Raw genomic sequence first — 15,258 nt, forward strand, 5'->3', positions numbered from 1 at the left:
TGTACTAAAATAATCCTTCAAAAGTGGCAGAACTGTGAGTGAGTGGGTGAGTGGGTGTCATTCTTTTTATCTCACAGTGCAATCTAATGACTCATAGGGGTAATGATGTCATGAGCAGGATTTCCCCTGTATAGACGGATTCTCAATCATCAGACATTTAGTCTACTGTCACACTTCTGTTATTTGATTTGAGAGCAGATGGCGCAAACACGGAGACAAAGACTGTTTTGCCATCCTACTGTCTTTCATTCCTTTCCTCATCCTCATGTTGATGATCAAACACTACCTCACTAAGCGGTGATGGATCTAGTTTGCTGTTTTGTAATATGGATTTGTGTTATAGATCGTCTGCACTGTGTGGCCACGCCGTTAGCCATGGTTGACCAGGCCATCTGTTCCCATGCAACCCAGCACACAGAGTACCTTCATCGCCACATTGATATTTGCCCCTGATCATTGACCCGTGGCTGGTGGAACTGCTTTACTAGTCACTGACATTACTGAAGGACATGTTTGTGTAAGTTGTTTATCACGTAAAATATCAGCTGAGGTGGTTTTTATAGAAGCGGAAATCAAAGGGAAAAAAGCCTTTGTCCCAAACAAAAGGCAAATGGCATTTTGTGACATTTTGTTCCAGACAAGTATTGAAATAATAGTAAAATTGTTGGTTTTTGGTAAAACAAACCATGTCATTAAAACAATCTACAAGACTTTTAAGTGTTTAAAAAAACAAATTTGGGTTTCAAATCTCCCAATTTGTAAAAGTCATTGGATGTCAAATACAAATGAGATAAGAGTGAGCTGCTTTTTGTGATTCTTCATTGAAGTGTTCATTTAAATATAAATTAACTTCTAAAGTGGCTGATGGTTCTCTCAGTTGGAAATTGGTAATAGTTGATGGTAATCCCTATTGCTCAGATGCCAAATGAAAATTATTTGCCCATCATGTTTATTTTCAGAAGTCATTTGGAAGTGAGTGGCTGGAGAAATCCAGTGTTTGGATGTGTCGGTTTACATTGATAATTTGATTCTCCACATGAAAACCACCTTCTGCGTCTCATTTACTCATTTGTTAAGCGAAATACAATAGATGGTAAGTGGACAGAGCACTTAGCATCTACTGTAGCTCATTTACTTACTGGGTAAAGTGGACTGGATGTGCTCAGTCTTCCTGCTCCTTCCTGTGGCTCGCTGTTGAACAGCATTCTCGAGCAGCACAGCGGGAAAACTGTAAAACCCACCACTGGTCTTCTTCCTCCATTACCTCTTAAATCAACCATTACCCAGGGCCCCATCCCATACCAGGGCTTGCTGCCTTCCCTGCCATCTTTGGACAGTAGCTTTGCTCGCAACACACAAACACGACAGCACAGTACTGCTTGTAGATAACTGAGGATATAAAGGGGATTCCTACTAACAAGACTAGGTCAAAACCCAGTGTGTGGCCGGACCGTTCACGAAACGCTAGAGGGCTTTCAATTTGAAACAACGGATACAGGCAGTGGCAACACTCGGCTGGCCAATGATGTAACTTCATCACTCAGTCACGCAGTCAGTCACAGACGGTGTCAGAAATGAATGGGGAGCAAAGGCAAAAACAGCCCAAGAAGTCTCAGAATGCCCCTAAAAATTATGATTGAGGGGCAAAAACGGCCCCCAAGATTTTGAAAAAATCATTTTATTTAATTCATTTAATTTCCATTTCTGTCTCTAATACACACCCACACAAACAGCGCTGTCGTTCACACTATGCTGCTATTACGATACCTAGCAGAGGTCATGCAATGCTGCACCTGCAGTGAAGTTGGCTGCTGCGATGGACTGATACCTCATTAAAAAAAAGCTCCAACTGTTACCAAAGAAAACAACCCGAATCCTGGCCCCTTCACCAATCCCACCCCAAGCAAATAAGATGGCAAAGAAAGTTGCTGCTTCTACAATTGGAAAAGTGTAAAATAGACTTTGTGTTGAGGAGGTGAATAATACAACTCTCCTCTACTATAAAGCATGCAGGGCTTGCCCATCCAAACATAGCCTTGGACAGCTAAAAGCTAATCACGACCTTGTTAAAGGCAGGGAACAGGTTAAAAAGTATTCAGCTCACCGTCACCAAACAAGCAAACATCACCATCATCATTGCTTATGGTAATCAACATTAACGCTAACGCTAGAGACTTTAAAATGTCTTTGTTCTGGCGCATTAGCTAACATTAGTGTCAACAAGCTGGCTAGATAACGTTAATGTCACAGCCTACATGTGAGACTTGCCAACTGGTCGGGTTTACAGATAAGTGCCGTTGAGTAACGTTACTGAGCTCACTACTTTTTTCAGTTTACTAACCAATGACGCAGTGCTGGATAGTCTTTTCTATAATGTCACTTCATTCATGCTCATAATGTCAGCAGGGCTACATTTGGGGATGACATGCTAAAAAAAACTCAACTTAAGTGATTTCCAGAACTGCATCAATAAAGAAGCAATATTAAACTCTTTTTGGCTCTTTTGACAGTACTTGTAGATACTAGTCTGTGATTCTGTGAAACACCTGAAGTCGTGGCATGCAATGTTTCAGACCCACAATGATGAAATCATCGAAGTTAGACTGGTTCTGGCTTGTAGGAGATCTGAATATGATAATACCCCCCCACCCCCCCACCCACCCAGAACTTTTGGTAAATCAAATTAGATCAAGCCCATTAAATATTGTCAATATCTTATACTGCCATCTAGTGGTTTATACTGAAGGCTCTTCCTAAGTAAAATCTTAGTTGTTGAAATGGAATCGGCCTGCATTGTTTTGCTTTTCATGTACTTATTATTGTAGTTAGAAAATGTTAAGCTGAGGTGGTTGTGGTTACACAAGGTGTTGATTACTTTATGCTTTTTAATCTGGGCTCAGTTCACATTCAAAACAGCAACTTTATGCACTAATTGCTATTTTTGCTATAAGTGCCCCCCCAAATTGTATAAATTCCTCAATTTTTCATACAGTAATGGCAAAAGTTGCCTCCCAAATATTTTTTTAATTTCCTTCACCGGTCACAGACTTATGCGTTAATAGGGCTGGTCCCGCTGTTGCGGTCCAGCCAAAAACGTGAACACAGCCAGCAGGAAGCCAACCACTACAATGGAGAGAATAAATAATTCACTAAGCAGTTAACTATTTCCTGTTGAATTTTTCTCTCCTTCCTCTTCATTTTTTCTCTCTGCTGGTCTTCTCACGTGCCTCGGGCTTGCATTCCAGTCTCTTGCTCCACAGCAGGTCCTGTCTGTGGAGATATGATACTTGGCACGGCTTCTCTGCGGTTTTTGTTTTACAGTGTAGCAGGCAGTAATTCACTCCCTATGTTGTCGTTTTTATAGACAAATAAGGCGTCATTGCAAGCAGAGGCGCTTATAAACAATGCACTGTCTATTTAAATGAATCCCGGGGTGGAGTTTCTGTCATTTGTCATAAGTTTGACCTAAGTGTGCCAAGAATGTAGCTTATGTATTCTGTGTTCTTGGTATTGTACAGTAAGTACAGTAAATAATGCGTAACACCAGTTATAGCCACGGTTTTAAAGAGAAGTCGTAGTTCTGACAACAAGCTGTCTTTCTCACCACGTCTCTTGGGTTGTTTTTTCTGTCCGTGCATATTTTTATTTGTCTATTTGCGTCTGTGTGTGTGTGAGAGAGATAGAGTCATATTTATAGGAGATATGCAACCACAAATACGATGTCTGAGTAAAGACAAACAATAACTTGTCACTGTAGCGGCCGATCGAGAGTAAAATATCTCAACTATTGGAGGAGTTACCATGAAATTTTGTACAGATATTCATGGTCCCCAGAGGATCCTACTGACGTTGGTGGTCCCCTGACTTTTTCAAGCACCACAACAAGACACCACTGTTGATATGTTTGGTTTTTGGTGAAATATCTTAACAACTATCAGATGGAATACAATGAAGTTTGGGACAAATATCCAACAGATGAATCCTCATAACTTTGGTCAGAGTTTTCACTTATCCAGTGAAATATTTCACTATTCACTATTTCTTTTTACCAGTTTTAATCCTGTGTCCCTGTGTTAATTGTTCATTTATCTTGTTATATGCCAAATATATGTCAAAAAAAAATCAGTATCGGAGTATTTTTACATCAAAATCCCTTTCTTCTCTCTTGCTGTAAAACGGATTCAAACGTTGGATGACTCACTCTGCATTCATTCTGCGTCTCCAAAAGTTAATTGAATCAGATGTGACTTTGGGTGAGTAATTAACCACACCGGTCATATAAAACCACACGTCACCGTTTGTTTGTTGTAGTAGCTAACAGAGCAATACGGGAAGAGATGTGTGTTTGGATATCATTGGGCAAAAGCTTTTTCATTTCCAGAACAATGTGGCTGAGGTCTGATTCAGTCATCTCTCCCTCATCCTCCTCCTGATCGAACAACAGGTGAGGGAGGTGTGTATGGAGCCAACAGTCCTCTGTAGTCCACTTTCTCTCTGCAGCTCCATATCGCGCTTAACTCTAAGCCCCGCCCACTTTTAGCGGTTAAATCTCTCTTGTAACTGTACACCAATCAAATACTCTGTTTTACTGGGACTTTAAATTGTCCAATACTTTTTTTTTTATGACCAAATACTTACATAACTAATGATATTGCCATTAGCCTTTGTGCTTTAGGTCTGGTGCTAATTAGCAAATGTTAGCATGCTAACACAATAAACTAAAATGGTTAACTTGGTAAACATTATATCTGCCAACCATCAGCATGTTAGCATTGTCATTGTGAGCATGTTAGCATACTAATGTTAGAATTTAGCTGCTGCGCCTAATACAGCCTCACAGAGCCACTAGCAAGGCTGCAGACTCTTAGTTATGTTTACTTTTGCTTGTATAACCATTTAAAGCAAAGAGCATAGAGTGCTTAACACTGATAAAAAATAAAGAAATGCATGAAAATTAATTATCTAGAATGTAGTAATGAAATGTAAATCCAGTGTGCAGCATGTGTGTGCACATTCTCGCAGATTTAGTTTTCCGTGCAGTCAGTAGAGCAGCAGGGACATTCATTCTCCACACATCATTTCAACTAATGTTTACTGTCCTGTCCTGCTTTCTGGAGCAGATTGATTCAAACATAATTTTGTGTCCTGTATGGAGACTTTTTTTTTTTTTCTCCCCTGCCTTCCCTTCTTCCCTCCTCAACAGCTGGCACCCACCTTTGTGACCCTTGCTGCAGTTTTTTTTTTTTTTTTTTTTTTGCAGGCTCAACAAGTCCATATACGCAGGGCTTGCACTCAATACACTTTCATTGAGCAGCCCTTTCTGAGGGAGTTCAGCAGGAGGTGACAGCTGTGAGTGTAACCTTAAGCACAGCCTCCTGTGTATCCCGCCACTCTGTTTTCCTCCTATTCTAAGGATTGAGGGGGGGGGGGCAACCAGCTGTCCTGTGTATAGATCACACCTGTACTCAACAAGAACCAGATCAATCTGTCCACCTGTCAGTTCTTCAGTCAGATCACGCTCATATGTCACCAGTCATCAGCGGTGTTGTCAGGATCACTACCAGCAACTGGGATCCTGGGATTTCCTACTGAAGTCCAGAATTTTTGTCTGTCTTTATGTATTTTTTATTTTGTTGTTTCAGTATATCCTGAAATCATTTAAGCAAACCCCAAATCCTAAAAAAAGTAGAACCAACCAGTTACTGCATAAATGAGCAATTTCAGGACGCTCTGGTATCCTACTGGTTAAGACGAACGCCACATAACTGCAACATTTGCAGTTGGAAAGCCCCCGCACCCCCTACACACCCACCCCCAGAAAACATATATATATATAACAGATTATAAGCAATTTTGACACGATTTATATTAACAGAGAAATCAACATTCCTGTGCTCATAAAGCCTTTCCAGTGTAAAGGAAAAACACACCGTTACACTAATAAAAATGTAGTTTATTAGAAAGCAGTTTTTCAAAGACCTTCAGGGATGAAAAGGCACGTTAAACATTTTTGTGAAAGCAGAAAAAATCCCTGTTCATGTTTAGAAAGTAAAATGAGTTGGGACTTTTTTTTTGTAGAAATGTTAAACATACAGATTTAGAACTACGATAGCCTGGAGGGATTGTACCTGCGCTGTCGGGGCTTTGCTCTGGTTTGGGGGAAATCCCGAACTGGTCAGATTTCCAGGGAGGATAATAGATGAACCTGGATGGCTGGTATATGTTTAAAGTATTTGCAACAGAATTCAATTGGAAGTCTGTTACTACACAGTTAACTTGACAAATGAGAAACATGTACTTCCATTTAGGATGTATTGCACACACTTGCCTCAACTGCGTGTTTGAGCTGGAAGTGTGTGTGTGTGTGTGTGTGTGTGTGTTTGTATTTGCTTATTGTGTAATAAAGCTTCAAGACAATCCAGCGACTGTAAGGCTCCTGGGGACTCTGCTATACTACAGAGTTGTGCGAGAACTCTCCCAGGCTTTGTTCAAACTAGAGTGTTTGTTTTTAAAAGCCCCCAAGGCTTTTTCAGAGCGGCAAAGTGTTTAAGCAATTTAAATGCCTCCAAAAGTGTTTACTTGCGAAATTCTTCCCTATTTATTCTTAACAGATTTTCGCATTCCTCTGATTTTGTTTTCTTTTCCGCATGTCCTCCACAACAACATCAACAAACCATGCCATATAATTGATACTTTTGCTACAAATACCAAATTAGAAAAAATAACAAACATGAACAGTTTATCATATAATACTTTATTATCAGGGCTTTCACAGGGACTGTAATTACAGAACTGTAAACCCATCACGCTGTACTCTGACTCTAACGTAGTGAAGATCAGGGGACTTGTGTTCAGTTGTCATGGGAAAAGTGCAGAAGAAGTAACCACACTTGACTGTTTGTCAGGCTGATGCATCTGCTGTATTTAACTTTATTTTTTAAAGGAGTAGGGAGTCAATTCAGGAGTTACAACTAGCAAGAATCAACGAGGAAAAAGTGTTACGAATGAATTGTTCCTTCCTTGGAATGAGGTGTTTATTTCCAACCTTTCTCTGTTCACTGCATCTCTAAAAGGCAGTAAAAAATACCAAAAAAAAAAAATTTAAGATTGCATATGAAAATGTGTTGCAGATGTATTAGAGCGTTGAGGCCTGGATAGCTGAAAAAAAAAAAAAAAAAAATCCTGAAAAATGTTTTCACTATGTGGTTTCTTGACTTTTTCACGCAGTCCATGACTAGTCAGATTCAATGTGAGAGACATTACAACCGATGACATCACCGGCTCATAACTCGGGACAGTGGCAGGAAGGCAGGCAGTTGTGGAGAGCAGGAGGGACGGCTGGGCCCGTCTCTGGTGGAGGAGCGGAGGGTGGAGAGAGAGAGGCCTGCATGACTATAACAGAGCACTTCACTGTATTCTCTCTGTCTCTCTCTCTCTCTCTTTCCCCCCGCTGACTTACTCTCTTTCACTCCGTTCATTTCTTTCTGTTGGTGATGTCATTTCCCTGCTGAGCCAGACTTCCAGTGAACTCGAGAGGAAAAGGAGGTGGTGGGGGGGAGAGCTTTCTGTTTTCAGAACAGAAAGAGGGAGGCGGTAGAGAACTGAGTAGGGAGCAGAGGAGACAGGGAACCAGCACCCGTGTGCATGATAAACAGCTGAGCCACGGGGGCTGCAATGATGTCTGAGGGCCAGCTGTATCGATCACGGCAGTGAGTCATTGTGCTGATGTCACTGCTTCTCAACTCCGGGCTGGGATGCAGCTGTAAACTCGCACATAGTCCTTCTGGGCCCGTTGAAGCTGTGAATAAGCGAGAGGATCCAGCATACTGTGATGTTAACCACAGTCCCTGTACTTATGCCAGTAATAATGAGGCAGCAGGGTCAAACAGAATCAAACAAACATTATCTGCGACTAAAATCTTATGTAGGCTGCTGTGCAATCAAAAGCATATGGTTCGCTCTACACATTGCTGTAAAGTGGAACCATGCCAGGTTAGCATCCTGCCTAGCGGCAAAACTGGCTAACACAGGTATGTATTGCCTCAGGCTACGAAAAATCCTCACACAATGTCAGCCCTCGCTGTTATTCATTCTGTATTTAGGTGCACTGAAGCAGCGCAGTATCCCCTGTGGCTAACCTACAGATTATTGATCCAGACAGCTGTTGAGATGAGCAGGTTGTTGCTCTTCTGCGGGGCCTTCATTGTGTCTAGTCAGAGCAGCAACTACCACGGCTTGAGACTGAAGCCAATGCCACTGACAGCAGCTGGATGCTGGCTCCAAAAGATCCCCGGCTCCAGTTGACTCCAATGTTTGAAAGCATAAACTTCTTTCTAGAAATGCTAAGTCAACATAGTCTCAATCGCTAAATGTAGCCCCTCTAATAACTGTGCTGGTGGTCATTTTAGAAATTATTGCTCCGTTCATAATATTTGAAGACATGTGGGAGTTGATTGACAGCTATGATTGACAGTCCGCTCGCCTGCTGCTCTCCCCAGCTCCAGGGCTCACACTGAGTCAGACTATTTTGTGGTAAATTTAATGGTAGCTAATTTAGCTAAAGAAGCTAATTTTAGCTCAAGTGTACACCACTTGGTGTTCCCAGTAAGCTTCAGTCTGAGATACTGGGGCCTGTTTCCAGAGTGTGAAAGGCAACACCCGGCACTCTTTATTTGGAAGGTCTTCGCTCCAAATTGAAAAGACGGCATAAGCAGCGACTCAGGCTTCAAACCGTCTCCAAAATAAACCAACGGGTGACATCACACCTCCCTACGTGCATCTTATCTGTGGTCTAGACACTGTTATGACTGATGAACTGTTTGTCTTCCTCTCCTCCTCCTCAGTCCTGCCCACCTGACTAGCTGATGTTTTATCACACAAACAATTTTTAACACCTCGTCAAAACGCTGCCATATCTGTCACACTGTGGTTTTTCGTCTGTAGTGACATAACTGCGATACTAATGAAATTTACAAATATTCTATATCTGTCTTGCACATGTCTCATAAAATTAGTTAGTATTTTTCAAGAGCTGATGTACTCATGTAGGAAAATAATTTTGCCTGTTAAGTGATGTTGGATGTTAGGAACTAGGTCAAACGCAAATTAAAGGTGACACAATAGTCATGAGATACATGTCCAGTAGTTTATTGAATCAGCTATGTGCCGTGAGTAATTGAATAATGCTGATATATTCATTTATTTTTGCACACCATTGAGATTTTTTTTTTTTTTTCTTAAAAATTCCAGTGTAAAACAAGATCCCGAGGGGTCACGCATGCCTCATCACATACATTAGTATGGAGAGGAAACTGGAAGCGTTCTCGTCGTCACAACGTTTTTAATGAGACACACAGTCGTCCTTGGCTGCCTCAGCGAACTTTGGCTTTTTCGCTCGGGTGTAAGGGATGATGAGGATTAGGGCTGGAGAGAGAGAACAGTAGGGTGGATATGCGCGAGGCATGTGGATCGATGGTGCAGATGAAAGCGCTGCCCGGCTGGAAGTCTAGCTGGTGGTGTTTTTCCTGCTGTTGATTGCTATTCAGCATTCAGTGTTTTTACGCTGATGGCCGTGGAATGCCAGATCCCGCTGTCATCGAGCTGAGGGGGAGATTACAGCAGATAGAGGTGTAATTTTGCCGCTGATAAAAAAAAAAAAAACAACAACAACCCATGCTTCCTGCTCTGGCTTCCACTGCTGTTATTAGTATTTATCTCCTGTTTCAGTTTGGTGAGAGGAGATAGAGAGGAAGGGAGCAGGAGAGGTGAAGGGAAGCAGGGAGTGAACAGTCAATTCTTCCGGGAGTGGAGGTCTTCTCTCCTCAGATGCTATCGGCACTCTCAACAGAAATTCTGCTGAATTACTCTATTATGAAGCTTCTCTCAATTATGTGCCATAAAGCAATTTTCATCTCAGCACTAACTAGAGTATTTTATTATAATCACACTCCTCTGCTCTGTCCTCATCTCTCTCGCACATGTGAGGGCACACATCTGTGCACATAATGCGCCGCTGAAAGAGGCTCTTTGACTACGCCTGTCCAGTAAATTTATGATCGGGAGCTAAAAAAAAAAAAAAAAAGTAAATGAAATGTGGATCTAACAAATACTTAATAATAATAATAAAATCTCTGGTGGTCTCCATTCTTTAAAAATATGAGTCTTGTTCTGGTGTTTTGCTGGCTTTTTTCACTCACTTCCTGCATAGTTTCAGACGAGCAACATTTTGTGCTCTCGCCATCTGTTATTATTTCATTTCTTACCCCCGCTCCCCTCCCCTGAGAATGGCTCCTCCTTGACTGACCACTATTTTTCTGTCTCCCCTCTCTCTATCCATAGACTCGCAACGGTCCCATCTGTCCTCTTTCACCATGAAACTGATGGACAAGTTCCATTCCCCCAAGATCAAGAGGACTCCATCCAAGAAGGGCAAGCAACTGCAGCCCGAGCCAGCAGCCAAGAGTACTGAGAAACCTGCTAACAAGGTATGTGTGTGTGTGTGTGTGTGTGTGTGCGTGCGTGCAGCCAAATAAATGTATGTGTGTATTGTGGGAAATACATCTCTTTCCCACCTATTCTGTGTGTTTGTTTGCCTATTTGTGAGTCGATTGTTTTCCTGTCAAACGTTTTGTTGCTCCCATATTCCATTGTGTCTGCGTGTGTGTGCAAGAGTTTCCCTGCTGGTTCCCACAGCTTCCCCAGTCGCTGTGGCGGCTGGCTGTACTACAGCAGGTGTCTGAAACTATAAAGACATGAATGGAACTGGGCTGTTTCCTGAATGAACTCCTCCACTCCCTCTTAAGGCTTTTGGTGTAATGAGTATATTCCCCAGCAGCCCTGCTGTGAAAGACTAGAGAAGCTGAAAGAGGCCGTTGCTGTAGTACCAAGATGGCTCCAAGCTGCATCCCATGATAGACGCTGCTTTGAACTGCGGGCTGACTGCGAGCAGATCATGGGACTAACAGAACCAAAGTGGAGAGCCCAAACTTTTGTGAAGGATACAAAATAGATTCTTTAATGATAAATTACTTAACTGGTGTCAAAGAGCTTGTTAGGATTTAATCATCATCATTAGTAGTTTTGTAGCACAATTCTAATGCACCGTACTGTGTTATTGCTCCTTTTTAGAAGGTTAGTCGGCTGGAGGAGCATGAGAAGGAGGTGGTCAGTGCCCTGCGCTACTTCAAGACAATCGTGGACAAAATGGTCGTGGAGAAGAAAGTGCTTGAGATGCTTCCAGGCTCGGCCAGCAAAGTGCTGGAGGCCATCCTGCCTCTGGTTCAGGTAGAGGCCCGGATACAGCACAGGTGAGTCTTATGTTTTATAAAACAATAGATGTGAAATTTTTAGGTCAATATTTGATAGGTTAGTGCATAAAAAAAATATCCAGGAATCCTTCAGTTTTTTGGGGAAATGTGGTGGAATAGAAATGATTTGAAAATAATCCTTTTCTCCCTATAGATGTAATAATTCACAACCATCTGTTGATTCATTCTTTTCATTCTTGCCTCTTAACGTAATATCTAACATAGCTGGTATGCATGCCGGACGTGTCAGCGCTAGTATGATGTAGACAGCTTGTGAGGATTGATAATATGTTGCAACAGATGACATCCCTCACCTCAAGCCTTCCTGGAAGTGTGTGGATTTGTTGCCTGAAGCCTTTTAAAATGCCATTCATATGTTAATCACCGTCAGCGTGACGCGTTATGAGGAATGTTACCTTCAAGGAAGAGGCATGGATTTTTACCTTTCAGATATATTAAACTGATAAAAATGACTTTGTTTTTACTTCCTCCTCGTTTAAAGTAAACCCTCTCTGTGAAAGAAACCTTAGCTGCTAGTTTTGTTTGGACTGTCAAGACATGTTGGAACTTCTCTTTCTTTGTCTTTGTGCCTTTCCCCATCCGTCAGTACAGATGAGAAGGTATGGAGGTCAGAGGTGACAGATTTTGTATCTCACAGCTCCCGTGTTTAGAAGCGATTGATGGATTGTTGCTGCAACATCGAGAAGCCAGCCATCTCTGGAGATTTGACCCCATGTAGTCAACCGCCCCCCCCCCCGATAGATCACAGTTTGCTATTTAGCTTTAGCCTGAGACTCCATGCAGCAAGTTGAACATCACCGCCACTAATTTCACAGTTTCTCCTGAAGGGCAGACCAGATGTTTTTGGCAAATAAGCTACTTTACATTGTTACTATTGTGTTAATAACGCTACAATTCTTTTTAAGTGAAGTGAGCTTTTTTTTCTCATCTGCTAAACATGCACAGTGTTCTATAGTGTTAGATTGTCTGCAGTGATTTAAATCAATATTGGTCAGAAAACTAGGTCAACAGTGGGTGTAACTCCTACCTGCTGTCTGGGCAGTTACATTGATAAAAGAGCTTATTTGCCAAAAGGTTAGAGTATTAATCTTTTATTCACAATATCTAGTGATACTGACTGGTCACTACTTAGCTCCAGTGTAACCTTCCAACCGTCCACCATCCCTCAAATCTCCTCCTCTAAACCCCGTAGCTAGACTCATCTCCCTCTCACCGTAGGTCTAAGCTGTGTACAGACACTGGATGGATATTCCAGCGCTGTGAATCAACTGCAGCATGTCGCTACAGGCCTTTGCCACACCTTAGTGTTGGGCCTGAATGCATCATTCACTACAGGCAGAAACAACACCCCTCTTCCCTGTGTGGTTATACAGTACATTCCCCTGTCAGCACTACCGCAGGCAGGCTTATCCCAACCCCCAAGCCTCTAGTCAGGCATACCTGCAGTTCCCCAACAAATACCCCTCTAAATATGTACTTTATTAGATGGTAGATAGATGGAAATGTCTCATGTATTCTTGTTTTTATGTGATTTTTTTTTTTCTCACCTCCAGTCTAACATGTGCTTGTCCCATCGCTTTTTTTTCACGCCCCTTCTGTTGTGTCGTCTTAAATCACTCTCCTTTCTGCACCTCTGGTCTCCACACCTTCTCTCACCTCTTGTACATCATGTCCTTTCTGTCTGCTCCATATTCTCTTGCTCCCCCCCCCCCCCCCCCCCCCCCCCCCCCCCCCCAACCCCCCGCCAATCCTTTTTTTTCTTCTACTCTTACCCTCCGACCCTGTTCTCACACCCTTTCAACAGTTCTGCGCTGTCCTCCTGCCATAACCGCGTGTACCAGAGTCTAGCCAACCTTATCCGTTGGGCAGACCAGGTGATGCTTGATGGCATCGACTTGGAGGACAAGGAAAACGTGGCGTCCGTCACAAGTGTCATCAAAGCAGTGCTGGATGGAGTAAAGGTAAGAGAAACTGTTGCGGATAGTATCACCCGTCCTCCTGCGGTGTTGCTATTGAAGGAGGCACTCAAGCTGCCTGTGTGCGTTTTGTGTGAACAGGAACTGGTGAAGCTGACTATCGAGAAACAGGAGCAGCCGTCACCTACCACCCCTAACAAACCAGCACCACCTGCTACCACGGCAGAGAGGTGAGTATGAAGTGTGCTCAGCGGAATACAAACATACCCATTCACACAATCGGAGTAGTTCTTTTCACTCACACAGCTTCTATGTGTGTAGCAGCGTGCCATCGGAGATGCCCTTGATAGAGCGGGAGCCGGAGGTCTCAAATAAAACAGCTCCGGCAGCTATTCCTGCAGAGGCCGCCTCTGACATACCAGATGAGGATGTAGCCCCACCAAAACCCCCCCTTCCTGAAGCCAAGATGGCAGAGCTCAGGTGAGATCCTCTCTATATAGAGTTGCTTTCTGACAGTTGCTGGATTATGGATTATGGACTGAAATATTAATTCTACAAGATAATACAATTCTACAATTTCTCAGTCCTCGCTGAGGCTTACAACTTCCTCTGACAGTGCTGCGGCCTCATTCTTCTAGCCTCATTTGTTGATTTTAAAATATTTCTCTCTCAGGGTGTTTTCAAACCTATAGTTCATTTGCTCTGGTCTGAATCAGTGGATGAGTTGGTAAACTTGGTGCTTTTTCCCGCTGGTTTGGTTTCTTTTCGCACAGTAAAATACAAGCAAAGCAAAATGTATCACTAAAAGCCACATGAGAAAATTCGCTCCACTCAGTGGGTAGTTGTGTCCGAGGCCGGGGCAAGAACATAAACACAGGAGGTCCTAAAGAAGGTCCTCTGGCCAAACGCAATGTACTTTGTTGGGCTTCTTTGCAAAGTCCAGGACCTCGATTCACTCTCCGGCTCGCTGCTAGCTGTTGATTTCACCCATCTGCCTCCCAGTATGCAAAGCACGCCTGGTTACGGGAGCCATTTAGCTGAAAACTTGCAGAGAACGCCAAGTAATTGGGTCGGATCGAGGTCGGATCACGACCCCATCGCAACACGAAGCACTCCAGAATTCATTCGGGAGACCGAGACCCGTTGACACTTCCTCAAAGGGTCTCGGTCTTTAACGTTTTGGTTTGCTTCCAAGTACGATTACTGTGTTCAGATCTGCCCAAATGAATCACACCGAGGAGGAAAACGAACAAGTGTGATTCAACTGGAATAAACAAAGCAGGTTTGAAAACGCTCTTTCGTGACCTTTTGCACTGTAGAAAGCAGAAGTGTCCGTTCTGCATTTATTCAACACAGCTTTTTCACTTTTAGTTCAACTTATTTTTAAACATTAACTCTGAAAATGTTTCACACATATGTAATGAGGAAATAAAGAAGGCTTTTAGGATATGAGTACGTGAGGGGAACTTCAGTATATTTCTTTCGTTTTCACTGATTCACTGACCTTTTTATGGAAATCTGATTCTGAAACATTTTGTTGTATAGTGTATTGTCTGATATAGTTTGATAGTCCTTCCTCATGAGATCCAGCTGCAGCCTCATCAATCCAAAAAAAAAAATTCCAGACTCCTTAAAATCTTTCACTACACTCACACTTTAGATGTATGGCAGACTTTGGTTTGTTTGTTGGTCTGTCTTTTCCTTTCTTACTCTTTCTGCTGTCTCTCTCAATTTGTTTCATCCTTGGTTTCCCTTTGGATTCTGGGCTCAGAGCACAGCTGAGTGCTGACGCCGGCCAAAGGAGACCCTCTCAGAAGGAGAAGTATGTCAGCTCACAGGATCATCTGTCTCCATTATAACATCCCACCCTAGCCTTTCCCATGAAGCTTCTGGATTGGATGAAAGTGTTTTTTTTGAGTTGCATGGTTGCATTTATCCCAAAACGTTTGTTTTCGTCCTGGGCATTCCCTGAAGAATTACTCATCCAATCAGAAGACCGTCCAGTGCATGAGAGT

General features: G+C 42.6%; 1 protein-coding gene across 13 annotated transcripts in view; it reads left to right on the plus strand.

Annotated features, from left to right (window-relative positions):
* Nucleotides 1-15,258, plus strand: part of rapgef1b (Rap guanine nucleotide exchange factor (GEF) 1b) — a 47,636-nt gene that overhangs the window by 15,098 nt on the left and 17,280 nt on the right. For 7 of the 13 annotated variants that reach the window (XM_044332910.1, XM_044332912.1, XM_044332915.1 and 4 more), the window contains exons 2-7: nt 10,339-10,484; nt 11,128-11,306; nt 13,132-13,288; nt 13,385-13,473; nt 13,565-13,723; nt 15,015-15,065. In XM_044332910.1, the coding sequence (XP_044188845.1) occupies nt 10,339-10,484; nt 11,128-11,306; nt 13,132-13,288; nt 13,385-13,473; nt 13,565-13,723; nt 15,015-15,065 (781 nt within the window). The remainder of the gene's footprint in view (nt 1-10,338; nt 10,485-11,127; nt 11,307-13,131; nt 13,289-13,384; nt 13,474-13,564; nt 13,724-15,014; nt 15,066-15,258) is intronic. The other 6 variants (XM_044332914.1, XM_044332921.1, XM_044332922.1 and 3 more) reach the window with 3 other exon arrangements.

Source organism: Thunnus albacares, chromosome 18 (assembly GCF_914725855.1).
Source record: "Thunnus albacares chromosome 18, fThuAlb1.1, whole genome shotgun sequence".
Classification (NCBI taxonomy): domain Eukaryota; kingdom Metazoa; phylum Chordata; class Actinopteri; order Scombriformes; family Scombridae; genus Thunnus; species Thunnus albacares.